At 44.6% G+C, this 21,636-nt stretch overlaps 1 protein-coding gene across 2 annotated transcripts in view; it reads right to left on the reverse strand.

Annotated features, from left to right (window-relative positions):
* GUCY1A1 (guanylate cyclase 1 soluble subunit alpha 1) overlaps positions 1–21,636 on the reverse strand; it is a 60,180-nt gene that overhangs the window by 15,695 nt on the left and 22,849 nt on the right. Inside the window, exons 2-6 of one of the 2 annotated variants that reach the window (XM_082838526.1) lie at positions 18,438–18,573; positions 13,872–14,260; positions 6,966–7,027; positions 3,467–3,525; positions 1,452–2,161 (exon numbers count right to left, since the gene is read on the reverse strand). In XM_082838526.1, the coding sequence (XP_082694652.1) occupies positions 1,452–2,161; positions 3,467–3,525; positions 6,966–7,027; positions 13,872–14,129 (1,089 nt within the window). In that variant the 5' untranslated portion in view covers positions 14,130–14,260; positions 18,438–18,573. The remainder of the gene's footprint in view (positions 1–1,451; positions 2,162–3,466; positions 3,526–6,965; positions 7,028–13,871; positions 14,261–18,437; positions 18,574–21,636) is intronic. The other variant, XM_082838527.1, reaches the window with a different exon arrangement.

A 21,636-nucleotide genomic window follows, 5' to 3' on the forward strand; every position in this document is an offset into this window, starting at 1 on the left:
ATTCAAGTTCCCAACACCTTTTTGAGACAAAAGGTGAGGCGGGTACAGGGATAATCCCCTTGGTTTTTGTGGCTGTACCGTGAGGCTTGCGGACCTCAGTGCCCCGACCAGGGGTCGAACCTGTGCCCCCCCGCGGTGGAAGCGTGGAGTCCTAACCCCTGGACCGCCAGGGAAGTCCCTCCTTTCATTTTTAGACTTGATTTTTTTCTACTGGTCAACAAAAACAATATGCTTTCTTATTGTTGCAATTTACTATGAATTCTAAAATGCATGCAGACATTTGGAGAATACACTGCAATACAGGCTACACAGAAATCATGATTTTCGATCAACAGAGCCCCAAATTCTTGCTTCAGGGCTCTCTCACTGTGTGGCACGCTGATGCTTCTGCTACTGCATTCTGTGGACAGCAGCAGAAAGGATGGCACAAGGAGCCCTGAGCGAGGGGGCTTCGTGTGTTTGTCCTGGATGACAGGGTTACTTGTGTGAATGAGACAAACGTGTACATGTGTGTTCACGGCAGCAAAGTGGAAGGCAGCCGAGGTGTCCTTCAGTAGTGAACGGTTAAACGGAAAACCACACGACGGGATACGACACAGCCTTTGAAAACGTGGAACAGACAGGTATCTAATGACATGGCAGGAGGCCCATAGGTATCGTTTAGTGATTAAAAAAAAAAGTTGTAAATAGTATATTTTGTTTTAAACAAAAATGTGTAAAATTAATGTTTTTGAGTTTGCAATGAACATCTTTAAGTATTACCTATTTTTTAAACACTTAGCTATACTACTTTTATGATAAAAAGTAATAAAGCTGTTTTCATTTGGGGGGGACAGACAGCATGTCTGCTGGTTTACGTGTGTCCAGAAGTTAGATGCGTCATAAGCCTTTCTTTGAGCTCGCTTGTACTATCGGCTGTGATTTCCCAAACATTTTTCTAAATCATTACCATGGTTATCTGTTATGAGAGCAGAACACTTTTCCCCACATTCTCTAACAGTTAATCAAACAAGTTATGGATTTTTTTCCATGTCTATTAAATACTGAAAAAATCCATTTAGTTGCCTCCTGTAAGAAACAAGTTGTTTCTTTGTTGTAGAATCCCTCTTATCATTCCATATTAAGTCAGCTATTTCATGATGACTGCAACCATACTTTTACATCAATATTTTTCTAATTCAGTTATAAAATACTCCATAAAGATTGTAAAAGGTAGACTGCATTCAACAAATATCTGTGCAGTGATGGCTTAAGTGAGCAAAAGCAAATGAATGCAGAAAGAATCTTGTCTTAAATTTATCCCACCCTTAGAAGTGTTTTAGAATCGTCTTAAACAGAAATGCTGTATTAAAACATCTCAAGTAATGCGTACATTTTCACCTTTTTTATTTCTAGTCTTTAAATATGAAACAACGGATTCCATATTCACAACAGTGTAACGTTCTTCTTACCCTGGAAGATTTCTTCACGGCGTTGTCCCACCTCCTCACGCGGACCACAAACTGCATGTTCAACATGGTCATGATTCCGCTGAAGTTCTGGCTGATCTTTGGAGTGAGAATCTCGAAGTACTCGTCAAAATGAGGCTTCCCTTGCACGTCTCTCCTGCTCATCAGCCTTCTGATGCCGTTGCCCAACTGCAGGATGGTCATGTCTCTGTCCAGCATGAAATGGAAGGGGAAGGTCTTGCAGAAGAGCGAGGTGGGGATCACCAGCGAGGACGGGGGCTTCCCCGGGGGTGGGGCCGGCCGGGGGGTCTTGACGTGGACGGAGTAGAGCAGGCAGGGCTGGTCCATGAACTCGCTGCAGTGCTGGTGGAAGCAGGGGGGCGTCGAGGACACCTCCACTTCGGTCTCGTACAAGATGCGAGCAGCTGCCTTAACGATGCCGGGGAGAATCAGGGAAGTGATCCTCTTGGGGAAGAAATAGTAAACATTTAAGAAATTGGGATCTTTATCCAGGCACAGGATGGACGCGTCCTCAAACCTGCCCTTCTTCTCTGCTTCCTGGCAGTGACTGCTTTGTCTCAGAAGGGTGCTGAAGCTGTTTAAGAAGTCTTTCAGGGTTCCTCCGACCACCCCTAGGATGTATTCATCTTCTTCGTAGCATATTTTAAAAAGCTCCTCACCGAGAGATTCTCTGATGATCTCCACTGGGACTCCTGAAAGCACATAATACATTTTCTGCCGTATCAAATGCGCCATCTTAGCAGAGACGTGTTGTTACTGGTGTTAATATTGTTCTATCTGACGAGTTAGTTTGCTTTATATCGGCTAATAAGATTTCCAACCAAAATTAACTACCCGTGTTTAAATTATCTACATAAATTAGTTTCTAAAATTTGGACAACTCCTAATATGAATCCCAAGTCAGTTAATTATGAAAGAATGATCAACTGAGTATAATATATGACTTTTTATCTCCCCGAAGCTTAACTATAAAAGAGCAATTGGAATCACAGGACCAAGTCCATTTCAGAAAAAGCTCTCCCACCTTGTTAACAACGGAAACAGTGGTACATGTTGCTGAAGGGGTCTTGGCCCCCTTGGAGTATAAGCATCAGATACAGGAATTAATCTAAATCACTGGTGGTGAAACTCAATTTTGTCATTTTTCCTTAGAGATGATATGAAGTAATTTTTTTCCAGTAAAACAGCATTCTTGTTTGATGTTACCTGACTGAATAGGTGTTTGGAATATATTATCTACTTTGCACAGCTTCTCCCTCTAATGTCCTTTGTTCTTTACACTCTGTGTACCACATTCTTCTCATCTGTGACTTAGGGAAACCCGAGTGCCCTGTCCACAGCACTGCCATGGCAGGGTTGGCGGGCACGTTAGGATCGCGCCTGACCCGGAGGAAGGGCTCAGTACAAGTCAGCCATCGCCACCGTCATCATCATCATCATCAAGTTCTTCATATCTTGTACTTTGAGAAACATCTAACCTGTTGGTTCACGTACTCAAACTTTGCAAAGGACAGTATGACAGAGTCACTCATCTGCTTGTTTCCTCCAAACTAGGATTAATATGAGAGCGCTGCTCACCTTTTTTCCCATGATTGCTTCCAACCTTTAAAAAAATTACTTCTTTTACTTTGCTGAGTAGAATTTTTCATGCATAAATGAGGAACACTTAAAGCTCAAGACCAAAGCCTGTGAACGCCTATGAGTCAGCCTCCCACGCAGCTTTATCTACTTCTCAGCAAATAAACATTGTAAGAAGAGGAAATGTTTGAGGTCAAACAAAGACATATAGTGCAAAAAAGTTATTCTTTGTGTTAACACAAAACATGATATTGAACATTTCACACTGGAAGCTACCAACAAATAAATAGGAATATTTTAAAGAAAATATTTGTTCTCCAGCTAAATATTTTCTAGGAATAGAAAATCTTTGTTTACAGGTAAAACATTAGTTCTACAAGTATAATTATTTCCTAATTGCATATACTTAATTCTATTACCTGCTGCAATCGCTTGGTCTGCCATTATTTTTTCAAAGTCTTCTCTTTCCAAAGATTTCCTGAAATTATTTCAATATCTTAAATTATAAACTGACAAGTGAATGCTAAAATTTCAGATTATAACATACAGGAATGATGACAGAAAATAATTTAAATTACCTTTTACTTTATTATCCACTCCTGAGGCAAATCTTGACTGTCAAGTTTACAGGAAAGGAGCAGTGACATGTACAAACCCAAAACAATGTTGGAAAAACCCCGAATATACCTGATTTAGAGTGTTTCATCATTTCTTATAAAGTACATTTACCTTTGAAGCTAACTTCATATTGGCTAATAGTATAGAGGCTGTACTGGCAGAAAACCAGTGGTATGAAATGGCCAGGAAAAGATGATAATAAGTCAGCATGGGGTTTTCTGATAACCCAGCGAAGAAGAAAAATCTCTGTACTGAGGGATTTCACTTTTAAGTAAGTTCTTAATTATTTTCTAAAGCAAATACATAGTACATCCTGATTTTGAGTTTTTGGTTCTATATATTTAACTCTCAGACATCATTGCATTAAACTTTTATCCTTGATCTTACATAAAAATTAGTAACTAAAGAAACCTATTCCTTATTCAATTTCTGCGCTGCTTTATGTAGCGCAAAAGTTGATAATATAACAGCATACATTTTGACTGATAGAAGGTTTTTGTAATTTCAACTGTTTGCCTAATTGTTTTTTGATGATTTCTGACAGTGAAGACTGATTATGGCCAAATTTGCCAAACTACTGAAGTGATTAAAAGACACCCAAGTTCTACTTGTGGTTCAGCTTGCCATTAGACAAGCCAAGAGGAAACAGGCATGAATTTAAAATGTTAAAAAGGTTTCAGTAACGCTCGATACATGTAGAGAAGTTTCAAAAGGAAATCTTTTTGAGAAGGAAATTGCTCTGTTGGCTACTTGATTGCATAAAGGTATACTGCTTATAATTATTTAAAGTACTAGGTTATTAGAAATATATATTTCTGTATGTTCTTATCTAAATAGTTTGAATTACATCTAGTTTGAATCTAGAGACCCCCCAACCCTTTGTTATATATTATGTTATGTTTTCAGTCTTTACATTTGCTCCTTCTTCTCCCTTAAGCAACTTCTGGGTTTTTTTCTAAAGAATGAGAGCAAAGCTGCTCAGAGACCTCTTCTGCTAACTCCCAGCAAAGCTTAGCTAATCCAAACAACACATAGTGCGATTCAAAATAAGCTCCCTGGGACTTCCCTCGTGGCACAGTGGTTAAGAATTCGCCTGCCAATGCAGGGGACACAGGTTCGAGCCCTGGTCTGGGAAGATCCCACATGCCGCGGAGCAACTAAGCCTGTACGCCACAACTACTGAGCCTGTGCTCTAGAGCCCGTGAACCACAACTACTGAAGCCCACGAGCCACAACTACTGAGCCTGTGCGCCACAACTACTGAAGCCTGTGCGCCTAGAGCCCGTGCTCTGCAACAAGAGAAGCCACCGCAATGAGAAGCCCGCGCACCGCAACGAAGAGTAGCCCCCGCTCGCCGCAACTAGAGAAAGCCCGTGCGCAGCAACGAAGACCCAATGCAGCCAAAATAAATAAATTTATTTAAAAAAACCTAAAAAACAAAATAAGCTCCCTCTCTTTACCCTCAAAAAACAAAAAAACAAAAAAAAAAACGAGAAGCTGTAAGCCTGCATGGACACCAGCAAATGTGCATATATTGTACACAGAGACACACACACCAGCCACAAGTTCACACGTGATGCTGTGATGTGATCTAAAGGTCCTAGAAAAAGAAACACACCCAAAGCTCTCTGTGCAACCAACCTAAAGAGGTATCATAACGGGTTGTACTAAAACTCATTCACTTAACAGAGGTGGCAGACGGGGCATTTAAGGTACCCTCAGCGGGCAGCAAACTGACTGCAGTAGAAACAGCAGCTGACCTGCCAGAAAGATGGGGAGAAAGGCCCAATGTCCCGAAGAACTAAAGAAAGACAGCAGAGAGAAGCCATTTAGCATATCAGCAGGCAGTCTCATAAGAAAAAAGGTCCTTCATCTTATTTCAACAGTGGAATAGTGATGAGGACAATTTAAAAGTGTGAGCAGCTCTAAGAAGTCAGGGAAGTGGTAATAGATTTTTTTAAATTTCCAAATAAAATAATTTTTTTAAGTTTTGAGAATTTCTTTTTAAAGAGATACGTCTCTGGGAACACATCCTAACGGAATATCTGCATCTAGCTGAGGCACATTTCAGGACACAAGGCCCTGAGAATAAATTCTGAGTAAACTGTCTGGCAAAGCCCTAGGCAGACAGACATAGTAGCACAGCTACAGGACTTGTTGGCTATCTTATCAGCCTGCCTGAGAATTAAGGTCAGAGGCGTTCTGGAATGCTTTCCGTATCACTCTGTAAACACAGCTTCTGTCAGACACATAGGTTCACACTCTCTCTTTTTGGACCTGTCTCTGACCCCTTCTTGCCTTTGCCTGCTGCCTACAGTGTGGGACCAGTTAGTCAGCAAGGGAAATTCAGCCCTGATGATCCGCAGAGCCGATCAGCCACTCCTGAGCAGCAGACAGATGAATGAACTCGTAAAGTATTCCCGACAATGATACTGGCTTGCAAAACTTCCAAGTTCGGGTCTGAAAATTTGAACTCAAGTGTTTATTGTATTATTTGCACATGAAATAAGTCTTTGATTTCAGGAAAACCAAAACAAGGCCAAATCAAGTTGTCCAGCGGCAGGAAATGAGCCGAGATGTACTTTTAAAATGAACTCTAAAAGTCAGGTTGTTCTTTTTAAAAAAAATTACCTTATATATGAAACGGCTACAGAAAGCTTTCTTAAAGAAAATTTCAAAGACAGAGTAGAAGAACAAATACAAACGGAACTGGTATTCGCACACCAGTATAACCGAACCAGTTAGGAAAATACCGAAACACGTCCCTGAGTACTGCCCCAAACCCCTGAGTGGTCCTCCTCTTGCCCCTGTATCCTTTCCCGTCCTCCTGATGCAGGAGCTGAAAGTTTAACCTGTGGTCGAGGCTACGGGGGAGGGACAGGCAGGCCCCAGCCTCTCAGTAGTGTTCTTCAAGCAAGGACTCTGCTCTGACCCACGCCTTACCTTTGTAACATTTCAGAATATCCCTTGCTAGGAAAGAACAGGCCTTCTGGGAGCTTTTTAAAAGCAACAGCACAGGGCAACATGGTTAAACTCATGGGCTCTGAAAAACCCGGGCTTGAAACTCAGTTCTGCCTTTGCCTGAACAGCTCTACGAGCCCAGATATTTTATAGGAACCTGAGCTCAGTGATATATAAAATGTGAAAAATGAATACACTTGCTTTCATATGAGTGTTAGCCCAGTTCCCGGCACACCAAAATGATTCAAAACACACGCATACATCACTCAGTGGTGGTTATTAGTCGCTGTGTCAGCGATTGCAACCGGAGATTCATGCAACTAAAGTGATTCAACTTACCTGCTTTCCTTTATTTTGTGTTTTGCCAGTGTTCTCTGAAGGGCAAGGTTCAGCCGCTCAAACTGAAAATTGAAAGGAAAAGTTTTAAACATTCCCTTAAATAATCATATTCTTGAAGATACATACTTTACAGAAAATTGGTGCTGAAAGCTCCTTATGAAGAAGCAGAAGCAGTTACTTTAATAAGTGCAGTGAATTGACACTGTGAAAAAGGGGATAGATTCTCTACGGGCTTTTCACACTTGGGCAGAAGCAAAGCTCTCAGACTCACTTGAGTCTGGATGTGGGCTTTGCCCTCAGTGGGCGCTCACTGACAGCCACAGAGCTGGAATCAAACAGGAGACCTGGTTTGGTGAAGTCAAGCCTTCGTGGAGGAATCGCGGGCACCCCTTCCTCGGGGGCCGGAAACCCCTTGGGTGTGTGGCCAGGACTTCAGTCTCAGGGGCGCTCAAGCCAAGAGACTCACACTCCTTCCACAGACCCACGCCAGCTACCCCAGTGACCGCCACCCTTCCCACAAACCCGCATTTCTGTCTCATGTACGGTTTACGTGTCGTGCTCTAGAAAACTCCCGAGTTTGTCTCTCCCCTTTCTTTTTTTTTTTTTTTTTTTTTTGCGGTACGCGGGCCTCTCACTGCTGTGGCCTCTCCCGTTGCGGAGCACAGGCCCGGACGCGCAGGCTCAGCGGCCATGGCTCACGGGCCCAGCCGCTCCGCGGCATGTGGGATCCTCCCAGACCGGGGCACGAACCTGCGTCCCCTGCATCGGCAGGCGGACTCTCAACCACTGCGCCACCAGGGAAGCCCCTCTCCCCTTTCTTTTATCCCTTAAATCCAATCTGTCACCGAGGTCGGTTGATCACTGATTGAAACAAATCTCAGATTTCCCCGAACTTGCACTCATTTCCTTTCTTTGAACGAATAATCTTCACCAAATACTTGCAGTGTTCTTCTCTTCTATTGATTTCTGAGTATCTCATGAATCTTCCTAGATTGCAAAATAGTTGTACATAAGCCTGCATAGTTTTAAACACTGGCTTCAATACTATTAATCTCTCTTAACAGCTTGTTGATAAGTGGGAAGTAAAGCACTGGTAATTTCTTTGCATTCCGTAAGAAATCATATGTATCTATGTGTGTATATAGCCACCAGTGCTTTGTGTAGTTTATGCAGAGGACAGTGGCGAATTCCCTGGCTATATCCCAAGTTGTGAAATTCCTTTTTCCTTGAGAACTATTTATATTTCTCTTGGAATTTCCACTGGTCAAGTGAGACAGTAAAGTTAAGCAAAATAGACCAAGCTTCTGTTTTAATAAAATGAGTCATGAAAATAAATTTTGGTGTTTTTTTAAAATTTATTTATTTATTTTTGGCTGCGTTGGGTCTTTGTTGCTGCGCGCGGGCTTTCTCTAGTTGCGGCGAGCGGGGTCTACTCTTCGTTGCGGTGCGCGGGCTTTTCATTGCGGTGCCTTCTCTTGTTGCGGAGCACGGGCTCTAGGCACGCAGGCTCAGTAGTTGTGACACGCGAGCTCAGTAGTTGTGGCTTGCAGGCTCTAGAGCGCAGGCTCAGTAGTTGTGGCGCACGGGCTTAGTTGCTCCACGGCATGTGGGATCTTCACAGACCAGGGCTCGAACCCATGTCCCCTGCATTAGCAGATGGATTCTTAACCACTGCGCAACCAGGGAAGCCCCAAAACTTTTGGTTTTTAAAGAGCATATAGAGCTTAGAAAAGAAATGTGAAATTTCTTGAAAGAAAATGCAAGGGCTGGAAAGAAACGAGAACTTAGATTTACCACGTAGAACCATTTATCTGACGGTTCCGGTAAGGAGAGAGAGGACACATCTGCCTCAGGAGGAAAGAAGGGCTGGAACAGTGGGCAGATTCCGACCAAGGGCCATATGCCTGGCAGGTGGGGAACGGCTTTGGCAAGAGAAATGTGGGCCTGTTCCTCAGAGCCCTTGAATCGGGGAAGGAGGAAGGGAACATTAAACCCGAGACCGTAAACAAGGCAGCTCAGCCGGGGGTGCTCAAGGATCTTCAGTTTCTCAAGGGCCTTTTTTTTTCTCTCATATATTGCTTTTTATGTCCACAAGCTATATTTTTTTCCGTGAAACCCTTAAAGTCTGTGGATTTTTAATTTTCAGTAGCTCTTTCCAAATTAATTTCATAGAAGTTTGTAGCAATTGGCACTCTTATCAGTTATATATGCGACTGCCAGTTTCAGCTCCGCCCCATCCATCTTTCCGTAAAACCTATTCATACGGGAAGAGGGGTCAGCCGCGTTAATGAGGGTCACTGCCTCTGCACGAGCCTGTCTTTCAGGCATTTGCTGCCTGACATTTGTTTCTTATTTTCTGTCTTCTCCACTAGAATAGAGACTCCAAAATGGCAGGGAATACCTGTTTTGCTCACTACTGCATGCCCAGCACCTAGATAGTACCTGACCACGGGAGATGCTCACTACAGTGATGGGAGAATGAATGAATGAATGAATGACCATCACCCCCGTGCCCCCATCAGCTGTTCAGTCTTGAAGGCTTGGTCTATAACATTTCCATCAATGAGGAGATATAAGCCAGTACAGAGGTGTTGCTCTTTCAGCTTGTTCAAAAATGGATTTAGATTGTTTCCAATTTAAAATAGTTTGATTACATTTGTTTACATATGAATTGCTGCTCTGACCAGGAACTTCGCATGAGCAGTGAGAAAAGAGAGTCCATCCAATTCTGGCACCAAAGACGTTTTCCTTCCTCACCCCGAGCGCTAGTTGAGACACCACCCTTCTCTCTCCTCCTCTCGACCTTTCGGTTAAAACACCAAGTACATGGTTTTATCCTTGCCAGTCTGTATTCTCCCTGGTCTATCATTTCCTTCCCACTGCCACCAGGAACTTCTTTTTCTAGTCCTTTCCTCCTAGCATATATGCTGCCATTGTAAGCAAGGAGAAATGGTCCCTCTCCCATTGCTGGGGTTTGTGGAACAGGTGTCTTCCAGACTTTCCATGTTGAATCAGAACTTAGGCCCTGCTGTACAGCACAGGGAACTCTACTCAATACTCTGTAATGACCTATACGGGAAAAGAACCTGAAAAAGAACGGATCTATGCACATGGGTGACTGAATCACTATGCTGTACACCTGAAACTAACACAACATTGTAAATCGACTCTACTCCAATAAAATTAAAAAAAAAAAGAATTTGCTTTTCTAAAGAAGAAAGTCCCAAAGTCCTAGCCAAGCTGCAGTAGCATAAGCTGGTGATACTGTGGCTCACCAGGCTTTCCTGTCTACTTTCATCACCCACCACTGCACCTCTGGAAAATTGTTATACATTCAAAACAAGACAAAACAAAAGCAACAAGCTTTTCAGACAAAACATGCATTGGTAAAGGCTGCTGGTGCATGGTTTCCTACCTTGGTGCGAGGGCTTCTACAATACAACCTGAGCCTACACCCTGAGATGACGCAGCTCACAAGAAATCCACGAACAGGACTCAACGTTCCTGAGACCTCAGGCCTCATGAGACAGAATCAACCACTGCAAGACAGCCCCCGAGGATACTCATATATTAATACCTCAGGTACAACTGCTGTTTGATGCCATATTGTCGGGAAGACTCTGAATGGAATTTCATTGGTCTGGTTTATGGATATGTTGCTATTTCAGTTGGTTTTTAACTTTTCTACAGTGTTTCTTTTTTTTGGCCTGGAGGCTATATTAAGAAAGTTTATTTTTATGTTAGAGCAATGAAAAGTCATTGAAAGGTTTTAAGTATGGCAGGAGCTGGGATGGGGTGTTTTCTACAGCTTTTAATGATTTTCTAGACCAAGGATATTTCCCTCATAAGGATGTTGTACAACTGCTTCTCTTTTTTTCTTCTTGCAACCCAATATTTTGCAGCACATTTAGAGACTTCAGGAGGGCCCTCAGACCCTCTTAATCTCACAAGGTCTTGGATTTGGGATGATGTCCTTTATATAAGCATATCTGACTCAATTGATTCAATTCAGGAAGTGGGTTCTGATTTGCTACAACTGTGGCTAATACCACATCATAATTTCTTTAAAGACATTCTGCCTGAGGAGCTTACAGGATTACTGGGGAGAATATTCAAGAAAAATCAGCTAACAATGTAAGAGAAAGAGCAACAGATTAAAAATGAGGTGCCGAGGATATTCCAGTCTCCTCAGTTATCTTTTACTTAAAGCAAGTGGCCTTTTATGTGTCAATTTCTTCAAACTAATGAAAAGTTTGCATTAGATGAGCAAAAGGACTTCTGTAACCTACGATTCCACAACTCCGGAAAGCCATCTCCCACCCTAAATCTGCTAAGGATATCCTTGTCCCCCCATAAAACATAATTGGGGAGTTAAATCTGATTATCGAAAGCAAGAACTAGGGTACCATCAAATACTATTTGGAGTCTCTTCCTTTGGGTTACTGATAGAACTGAAACTGAACAGTAGGCTAAGCATTAAATCTGTCCCCTTGAAAAGAATCGGCTTAAAAAAAAAGTCCTACTTAATCAAAGACACGTAGATGTTCGGACAGGGGATGAAGTAATCTACACGGCCCTGGGACGTTCCCTGTTTTAATGAAAATGGCCTCAGTTGTGGGAAAAGAGTCCTGGTCCTTGATGCCAAGGGTCACCTCCTGCCTCTTGGAAGGCCTACGTCCTCGCCTTCCCTGCTACATGACAGCGCACTCAAACCTTGATGATTATTCCTGTGAGCTCACGAACAAACAACACAGATCCTTCTAAGTAAAGAAAAGGAAAACAGGAACATATATGTTTGGTGTTCAGAATGTTTTGAAAAGAGGTTCCAACATGTGTATGACTTCTATTGTAGGAACTCAAAACTTATCAAACAGAATAATGACGCCAACATGGTAATGACAAGACCCAGGGAAAGCATGGAAGGTCTCCAGCCGTCCATCCTCACCATCTGTTCATCCCTGTGCATCACGCTCTGTCCTTGAAAATGAGAGTACCAACCGCTTCCCAGACTGTGATGCCAGCCACCTGCCTGAGAAGGACTACATCCCTCACCCCAGCCAAAGCTGGCTGGCTAGTGACTGGAGCAGAGAGAGAATAATTAAATATTTCCATCTCAAAGGCCACAAACCAAAGGACTACTGTGTTTTTTTATATTTGACATAAGTTCCCTCAACGTCCTGCTAATTCTAATTTATCCATCCTTCAAGCTTCCATTCAAGTCTCTTCTTTGCCACTCAAGTCCATATTGTTGACAGCAGTAATGGCTCTATCCTTCCAAAGCTGTGTGACTTTGGTCAAGTCACTTAGCCTCTCTAGTCCTTCTTGGGAGTGAAACAAGTTTCTCTCTGACGTCCCTTCCACTCCTAAAAGTCCCCAGTCTGTGGTTCTTCAGTGCTCCACACGGGCACAGGGGTGGTGTGGAGTCAATTGAAACTCATCCGTGGACGATGAGAGCTGGAGCCTGATCACATCAATCCCCAGCCTCCCAGTTGATGCGAATTTATATAAAACCGTGAACACTGACAGAGGGAGGAAGACGCACCATGAAGCCTTTCAGCAGCTCTTCTCTTTGACCCCAAGGGGCAATGCACCCTCCACATGCCCCATCCATTGCAAAGATATTTTACCTGGTCTGTGCTCTGTCCCCAGGTTCTTCCCCCCCCACCCCCGCGTTTCATTGGGAACTAACTGACATACATCACTGTCTAAGCTTATAGGGCACAGCACGACGGCTTGATTTACATAGAGTGTGAAATTACCACGATAGGTTCAGCTAACATCCACCTTCTCCTATAGATACAGTAAAAAGAACAGACAGAAAAACAAAGTCTCCTTGTGATGAGAACTCACAGGATTTGCCTAATGACTTTCCTACACATCACACAGCAGGGCCAGGTAGTCATTTATCTTATAACTGCCAGTCTGTACTTTCTACGAGTTGTTGCTGTTGTTCTTAAGATTCCACATATAAGTGAGACCTTACAGCATCGGTCTTTCCAGAATTCCCTTAAGGGCTGCGCTCCACATCTCAAAACGGCATCAGGCTGTGCAGCCCAGCCCACAGAGCTACATCAAGATGTGTCTGAGGGCTTCCCTGGTGGCGCAGTGGTTGAGAGTCCACCTGCCGATGCAGGGGACGTGGGTTCGTGCCCCGGTCCGGGAAGATCCCACATGCCGCGGAGCGGCTGGGCCCGTGAGCCATGGCCGCTGAGCCTGCGCTCCGCAACGGGAGAGGCCACAACAGTGAGAGGGCCGCGTACCATAAAAAAAAAAAAAAGATGTGTCTGAGCTGAGGGCAGGTGGGTGTCACGGGCAGGCCCGTGACCCTGACTCAAGGAAGCAGGCCAGGCCTGGCGTGAGTGGAGGCTTCAGACTCTGAACCAGCAGGATGTGGCGGTCTCCCCAGCTCAGCAAGTTGCCAGGGAACAGATGGTGCTCTTAGGAAAACCCAGCAGGGAATAAGTTATTCTTCAAGGAATTCGGTTCTAAAAATGTAGCTAACGGATCCATAAAAACTAGCTTGGCATCCATGAGTAGAAAATGGGTCCTTGTGGGTGGTGAGAGCTGTGGATCGTTTCACCGAATGCCCGTGCAGACTCTAGGTGTGAGCATTTCCATTTTCAGGTACGGATGCGGAGGCCAGAGGGTGAAGCAGCGGCTCGAAGCCATAAAGCCTGTCAGAGTGCAGGATGCTTTGGAAAAGCACGCAAGATTTTAAACATTTTCAGGTTAAACACAATTTAAGAAAATGACTGCTTTAAAAAAATGTTTTTAAATGTTTCCAGAAAACAGTCTACATCGACTGTAGCCTTGAAAGTGGAGGGCAAGCGTTCACATTTTCCTTAGGAAAACGTCCTCTTGCCATTTTCAAAATCTCAGTAAAATCTCGAAAGGCCAGGGACTCACCTCCGGGAAAATCAGTTTGCAGATACTCTCGGCCAGCGTGTGCAGGTAGACGCGGCTGCGGCTACTCTTCCTCTGAGGAAGCCCTCCGGGCGGCTTCTTCGCGGGGTCACCGGGACAGAGGCCCTGCCCTCCGGCCGGAGCTGCGGGCCCGCCCCCTGCCGCCTCGCCCGCGGGCTCTTTGGGGACAGGGCCCGGGGCCAGCAGCGAGAAGGGGCAGTCCCCCGTGATCTGCAGGTCTTTCAGCTTCGCGCAAAACATGGTGATCACCTCCTGGCGGCTGTTTTACGGGGACCGACCCACAGAAGCCACTACGGGACCAGGGACACTGGTGACGGGAGCGTCCAGGGGCAGCAGAAGGTCAGAACAGAAAGAGGGGCGACTCTGGATTCCTGCGGAAACAGAGAAAGGCAGGTGTGAGAAAGCAAAGACCATCCAGTGCTATGTCACTTTCAAGTAAGAAAAATTCTGGTGCAAATGTCAATGAATGGACGGAACATCTGGTAAAGACCTTGATTTAATACGGATGCATCCTAGTATACTAGTACTTCCTTTTAGTATTTTAATATTGTTCAGACGGAATGCAATTTTCTCCAAAATGTCTTTAGCACGAACTACTGATTCTCATTTTTATAGCCCAATTGGTCCTGTGTGATTCCACAAGAGTGAAACACTAGGGTTTTATGGCAGACGCTGAGTCTCCATCTATGTCATGTCACTGCTGGTACTGCTACGTTCTCATTGTGCCGTCTCTTCTGAAAAATCAGAATCGCATGTCTAATGTCTCCTAAACATACCTAAAGAAAAAAATATATATAATGAGGCCCAAGTATATGTGATTAGATCTGAAACACTGACTTTTACATGAAAAGAATTACATGAAAAAAATTAATTGAAATGATTACTGGCAAAGAAGATACTTGTCTCTTTAAATAGTAAAATAACTTAAAAATATCACCAAAATGAAAAACACGTAATAGTTTTTCAAAGAACTCCTGATTCCTAAGACCATGCCATTGGATTTGCCAGGGTCTCTGGATCCGAATCCAGACAACACCGGGGTAAACTAAGAAAGCCTCTCTTCCTAGGGGTCCCTGAGGTCACCCGCACGACCCTTCTGGCCGACTTTCCCTCTTACTTTTGTTTTTGTTGATGTTCTGACTGAGTCTCCACACAATTCGCAACCCACGTCTCATTAGTTACTTTTCAGTGGAACCGTGTGGTTGTAAATTCAGCTTATCCACAGTACAATGATCTTGGGCTTCCCTGGTGGCACAGTGGTTAAGAATCCGCCTGCCGATGCAGGGGACACAGGTTCAAGCCCTGGTCCAGGAAGATCCCACATGCCGTGGAGCAACTAAGCCCGTGCGCCACAACTACTGAGCCTGCGCTCTACAGCCCGCAAGCCACAGCTACTGAGCCCGCGAGCCTCAACTAATGAGCTCGCGTGCCACAACTACTGAGCCCGCACGCCTAGAGCCCACGCTCTGCAACAAGAGAAGCCACCGCAATGAGAAGCCCATGCACCGCAATGAAGAGCAGCCCCCACTCGCCGCAACTAGAGAAAGCCCGTGAGCGGCAACGAAGACCCAATGCAGCCAAAAATAAAAATAAAGAAAATAAATTTATTAAAAACAAAAGCAGGGCTTCCCTGGTGGTGCAGTGGTTGAGAGTCCTCCTACCGCTGCAGGGGACACGGGTTCGTGCCCCGGTCCGGGAAGATCCCACATGCCGTGGAGCGGCTGGGCCCGTGAGCCATGGCCGCTGAGCCTGTGCGTCCAGAGCCTGTGCTCCGCGACCGGAGAGGCCACAGCAGTGAGAGGCCCGCGTACCGCAAAAACAAAACAAAACAAAACAAAACAAAACAATACAATGATCTTGATTAGCTTGGGTCCACCAACTCTTTCCATACTTGGAAAATCAAAAAGCACAAAAAAGGTGAAAAAGAACCCATGGTTACTTAACCCCACTAAGTGCCTGGTACAGGGCTGGGAACTCTGTATTTACATTTAAGCCGCACAGCAACCATTGGGAATAGGTATTATTATCTCCAATGGGCCAGAGGCTCAAAGTTTAGGTCATTCCATTTGAGATGCTAGGAAGTGCCAGAACTAGGGTTCAAATGTGCGTCCTTCTGCCTCCACGGCCAGTGCCTTTCGATGAACCCAAACTCACTTTACCAAGTGAGACTGGCTTCTAAGTAATCAGGCTTAGTTTATACAGTAGGATTAGTTTATCTTAAAGATACGGGTTTTGTTTACATTAGAAAGCAAACAAGAGCATAATTCTCCTGCTCACTGGCTCGTGGTACTTGAATCATCCGGGGTAAAATCTTATGTCATGGGTATGTATAGCTGCTTCACTTTGTGTAGAGCAGAAACTAGCACACCATTGTGAAGCGATCATACGCCAATAAAGATGTTAAAAAAAAAAATCTTATCTTTCCGTCTTTGGAACTGGAGTTCGATTATTTTTTCGTCTTTTCTATGCCCCTCCGTGCTCTCAATATGTTCCTAATATGTATAAGCATCAGCTTGTAACTTGTCACAGATAAGTTACTAACAAGCTTAAAACAATGGACAATTCACTTCCTAAACTGGGACAAATAAGGAAGCTAAATTCACATCTGACAGCCCCTGGGGTGTTGCTGGGTTATCGGGTTTGAGGAGGATGATGGATGCTGACTGGCCAGAAGAAGCTGCCAGGACTCTCTGTTTCTTGTTCTTTTTTAAAATTTTTATGTTATATTGGACTACAGTTGATTTACAATGTTGTGTTAGTTCCAGCAAAGTGACTCAGTTATACACATATATACCTATTTTTTCAGATTATTTCCCCTTATAGGTTGTTACAAAATATTGAGTAGAGTTCTCTGTGCTCTACAGTGGATCCTTGTTGGTTATCTATATAGTAGTGTGTGTATGTTAATCCCAAACTCCTAACTTATCCCTGTCCCCCGCCTTTCCCCTTTGGTAACCATAAGTTTGTTTTCTATGTCTGTGAGTCTGTTTCTGTTTTGTAAATAAGTTCATTTGTATCATTTTTTAAGATTCCACATATAACTGACTCTCTGTTTCTTAAAGTCAAACCCCAAATCTGTGATCACACGTCATTCTTTTTTTGGTTTTTTTTTTGCGGTATGTGGGCCTCTCACTGTTGCGGCCTCTCCCGTTGTGGAGCACAGGCTCTGGACGTGCAGGCTCAGCGGCCATGGCTCACGGGCCCAGCCGCTCCACGGCACGTGGGATCTTCCCGGACCGGGGCACGAACCCGTGTCCCCTGCATCGGCAGGCGGACGCTCAACCACTGCGCCACCAGGGAAGCCCGATCACACGTCATTCTTATTCTGCGGGCAGAGAAGGGCACTGTCTCCGTCAGTGGGCTGCCGAGTGGCCCAAAGGTAATCTGGTGATGCAGGAACGGTTACTTGGGTTCTGAAAAACCTACAGATCTAGGGCTCTCAACCAGGCTTCGTTTAAGATTCAATTCTACAAGTGTCTGCTTCTCAGTCTTTAATGTATCTCAACATAACTGTTACTGTTTACTAATTCCTGTCCTCACACACACTGTAGATTAGGGTCAAACCTTCCCGTAAAGAGCCACAGGTCACTTCAGCTTTGCAGTCAGTGGCTCCACTCCCCATTGCTGGCAGGAAAGCGGCCACAGCAGAGACACAGAGGGCCGGGCATGGACGTGTTCCCATAAAAACAGGCTGCACTGGGCCCACAGGCCACAGTGTGCTGACTGCTGTTTGCAAAAAGCTGAGCAAATTAACTGAAGCATTTAAATCCAAATATAATTTTGACTATAGGGTCAGAGTTACTTCCTCACCTCTTCTCCCCATCCCGCCCCTAAAATAGAGAACCTCTGTGGAGCCAGTTCTGTACAACTTGGAGATAATAAAGGAGAGTATAGTAGATAATATTAAGTAAATATTCATTCATAAGAATTATAATACCATTATTTCATATGAATTTTTAGGAAGAAGAACCGTATTAACTGAATGCCATGGTTTCAGTTATGTAAACGTATAATACGATAACTAGAAAAGAGGGCACTCAAAAAAAAAAGAAGGCCACAAAAAACACAAGATTATATGTTGGAGCCGATGCAGGTCTGGAATTTCTTCCTCAAACAAGTTATCCTGGTACCTATTAGAATTTTAGTATTGGACCTAGGAGTTTGACATAATGTAGTTTATGAAAATTCTTCCATTATGCTTAATCTTCTCATTTAAATTGGATTTCAACCCCTGTCCCCAAACCCAATATTTTACCCTCATCTTCTCTTCAATCTCACTAGAGCAGGATACAACTGACCAGCCAACGTTCCTGGAAATTCTTTCTTCTCCGAGATGGCGCGATGCTCTAATTTCCAGCCAATGTGCCTAACGTGGTTTTTTTTTTTTTATTAAACTAAAAACAGCGACAGGAAACAAGTTGTGCATACTTCAAGATCACTTAAGTGTTTAGTCTCATTAAATCACATACGTATCAACAAACTAATTAGCATCCTTCTCTGCTCAGCTGATGAGATTACACTATGAACAGATGCACCCAGTGCTGATACCTTGGAAACCCGTGTTTGTCTTGCGTTTGCCGGGAAGACAGACTACGTTCTTCAACAGAACGAACGATGATTTTCACGTGTAACATTAGCAGCAACTTCAGAAACGGTTGGGTCAGTTCCTGAATCCAGTACAGAGCTGGGTGTAGAGATGGTAGTGACAGGGGAAGGAAAAAACAAGTGAATCAAAGTGATAAATTTGGTGACAAGGCCTTGGCAAGCAGTGGGAGAGAGATTCTCAGAAACTCGGAGAGGTATTTGCCATCCCCAGGGTTGATGATTAAACGGCCTCCAAGTCCATTGACTGCTCTCTCCCTTTACTGGTAAGTGATTAACTCCACTAGCGTGAGAATAAAGACCCATGTACTGGCCTCAAATTAATAACCGGGAGGCAGAAGGAGTGGATCTATGTGTGTGTATAACTGATCCACTGTGCTGTGCACCTAAAACTAACACAGCATGGTAAAGCAACTAGACTCCAATAAAAATTTAGAAAAGTGATGAGGATGCCTTGCTGTGCAGGTAACGGGATTCTCCATCATGAACCTCTAGCAGAGAATGAAGCCCAAAACCCTTGTTTCCACATGTAAAAAGAAAACCTGAAGAAAGCACCCTATGCATACTCCATCACACAGAAAGCCTGTTTTCCAACAGCAGGTCATATGCCAGACTTAGCGCCCAGCCATGCCGAAACCTGTGATTCAAGAAATGAAAGTGTTTTAAGATTAAATTCCAAAGTCCAGCTTTTGAAGAGTAGCTGAAAGAAGGGAGAACTTCAAAACAAACTGCCTCGGTAAGGATAAAGTGTACCAACCCCGGCCCAAGCTGTAGCAACCATTTTCATAAATAAACGTCAAGGAGACAGCTTCATGTTCAGAAAATCGAACGTCTTCATTCCTTAAAAGCTGAAAAATTATCAAATAAAAATCCAAAAATCAGGCCTTTAAAATGTGTTTCTTTTCACCTGGCAGTAAGCAATGTTTATAGAACTTTCCCCTGCGATAGATCAGGACAGCAGGACAAAGTAGTAGAAAAGCTGGTGAGAACTTCCAAGTCTGTGCAGTGCTGGGCAGAGGGAGGGCCAGCGAAGGCCCCACTCCCAGCTGCCCAGTCCCCTCTGCTTCCCCTTCTGGTCACGGCCCCTGGGCTGCGCTCACCCCCTCAGACGAGATTTATTCCTGTGCCTACGAGGCCCTGGCTTTGCTTCTACCGTGTCACTCAAACCTCCGTTTGCTAAATTCAACCGTGCGCTCCTGAAACTTAAAGCTCTGCACACACCTGACTCCCCGTGCTGCTGGCATTTTGCTTTTCATAACCTCCGCTCCCACGGATTCTCTGATGCACTGGGTTGCTTCCTGCTTCATTACTTCATTCCTCCATTTGTTCACTTTCATTCTGTTCAACAAGCGTTTATGGACGGCCTAACTGTGTGGGACCTTCTTCCAGACGTAAGGGCAGAGCCACACACAAAAGACATCACAGCCACATGGAGCTTACAATCCAGTAGAAAAACTATTTCTTTTTTTTTTTTGTAACTCCTAATTTACCCCTCCCCCACCCCTTGTCTCCTTTGGTAACCCAAGTCTGTTCTCTATGTCTGTGAGTCTGTATCTGCTTTGTAAATAAGTTCATTTGTACCGTATTTTCGATTCCACATATTAGCAATATCACGTGGCATTTGTCTTTGTCTGTCTGACTTACTTCACTCAGTGTGATAATCTCTAGGTCCATCCATGTTGCTGCAAACGGCATCATTCCGTTCTTTTTTATGGCTGAGTGATATCCCATTACATATTCGTACCACATCTTCTTTATCCATTCCTCTGTCGATGGATAATTAGGTTGCTTCCATGACCCGGTTACCGTAAATAGTGCTGCTGCAAACACTGGGGTGCGTGTGTCTTTTTGATTTATGGTTTTCTCCGGATAGACGCCCAGCAGTGGGATTGCTGGGTCATAACAGCAACTCTATTTTTAGTTTTAAAGGCACCTCCATACCGTTCTCCACAGTAGCTGCACCGATTTACACTCCCACCAGCAATGTAGGAGGGCTTCCTTTCGGAAAACTCCTCCTGACACGACAGTTCCCAGTGTGATGTGTGCTATTAAAGGACAGGCACACTGCGATCTAGGAGGGACACTAGGGATCCAAACCCAGTCCCAGCAGGAAGAGACCGCGAGCTGAACGGGGGCCACGAGCCAGGTGAAGAGAGCCCCAGAGAGAACAGCGCGCTTGGAGGCCAGGACGGACCCAGTCACATTCCAGGAACTGAACCAATCCCGGCCCGGCTGGAGCAAGCGGTCGGGGAGCTCCCGGGGAGGCCAGGACGGTGCAGACGCGAGCGTGTAATGCACGCCGCGTAAGCCACCGCTCTCTTCTGAGGGCAATCAGCCGAGTGACTAAGAGGTGAGATCGGGATCTTATTTTTAAAAGATTATCTGAAATGCAGGATGAGGGCTGCATCAGAGTTGGGTGGGATTACGGAGACACACTGAGGATAAAAAGTGGATCAACCCCTGCAGTGTTTCAGAGACAGAACCCACAGGCTGTGTCTCCTGGGGGGACGTGGTGATGAAGGGAAGGGAGCCCAGAGTCCCCGGACTCACCTTCTCAATACCCCAGCCCCGCGGAGGGGAGACCAGGGTCCAGGGACGGCCACCAAAACGGTCTGCGGTTCACTTCGCAGGATTTGGTCATTAGGCCATCACTAAGCCCAGATGTGCAGTTTTCAATATTGCGTAACCCCTCGTGGGGGCTGGATGCTTCAACTCTCCTACTGAAACCCCCTTTAGGGAAGCAATTCTTCCTTCTTCAAAAGCCCAGACGCGGGCAAGCTGACTGCCGTTCAGATTCCAGGCCAGGGACTCACCCTACTGGGGCAAGGCGTCTCTAGCTCTCAGCAAGAGTAGAGGTTGCTTTTCTTAAATATTTTTGTTCCTAAGAGCCAGTACTGGTCAACCTCCCCCAAACTAAGTGGTCAACTCTAAAGTCCACGGCGACCTCAGCTCTGGGGACCCAAAATTCCAGCATCCCCCACTGGAAACAACTGCCTCACTAAAGCTACACTACGGGACATAACTTATGTTTAACACACTACATTAATCCTTTCTTGAAAAAAGGCGGCTGTGATCCATACCTTTCTTATTGCATTCAGCAGGCAATTCAGTGACAAGTTTGAAGTAAGAGCGAAGTTTAGTGCAC

The sequence above is a fragment of the Leucopleurus acutus genome (genome assembly GCF_964270905.1).
Source record: "Leucopleurus acutus genome assembly, chromosome: 4".
Taxonomy (NCBI): Eukaryota; Metazoa; Chordata; class Mammalia; order Artiodactyla; family Delphinidae; genus Leucopleurus; species Leucopleurus acutus.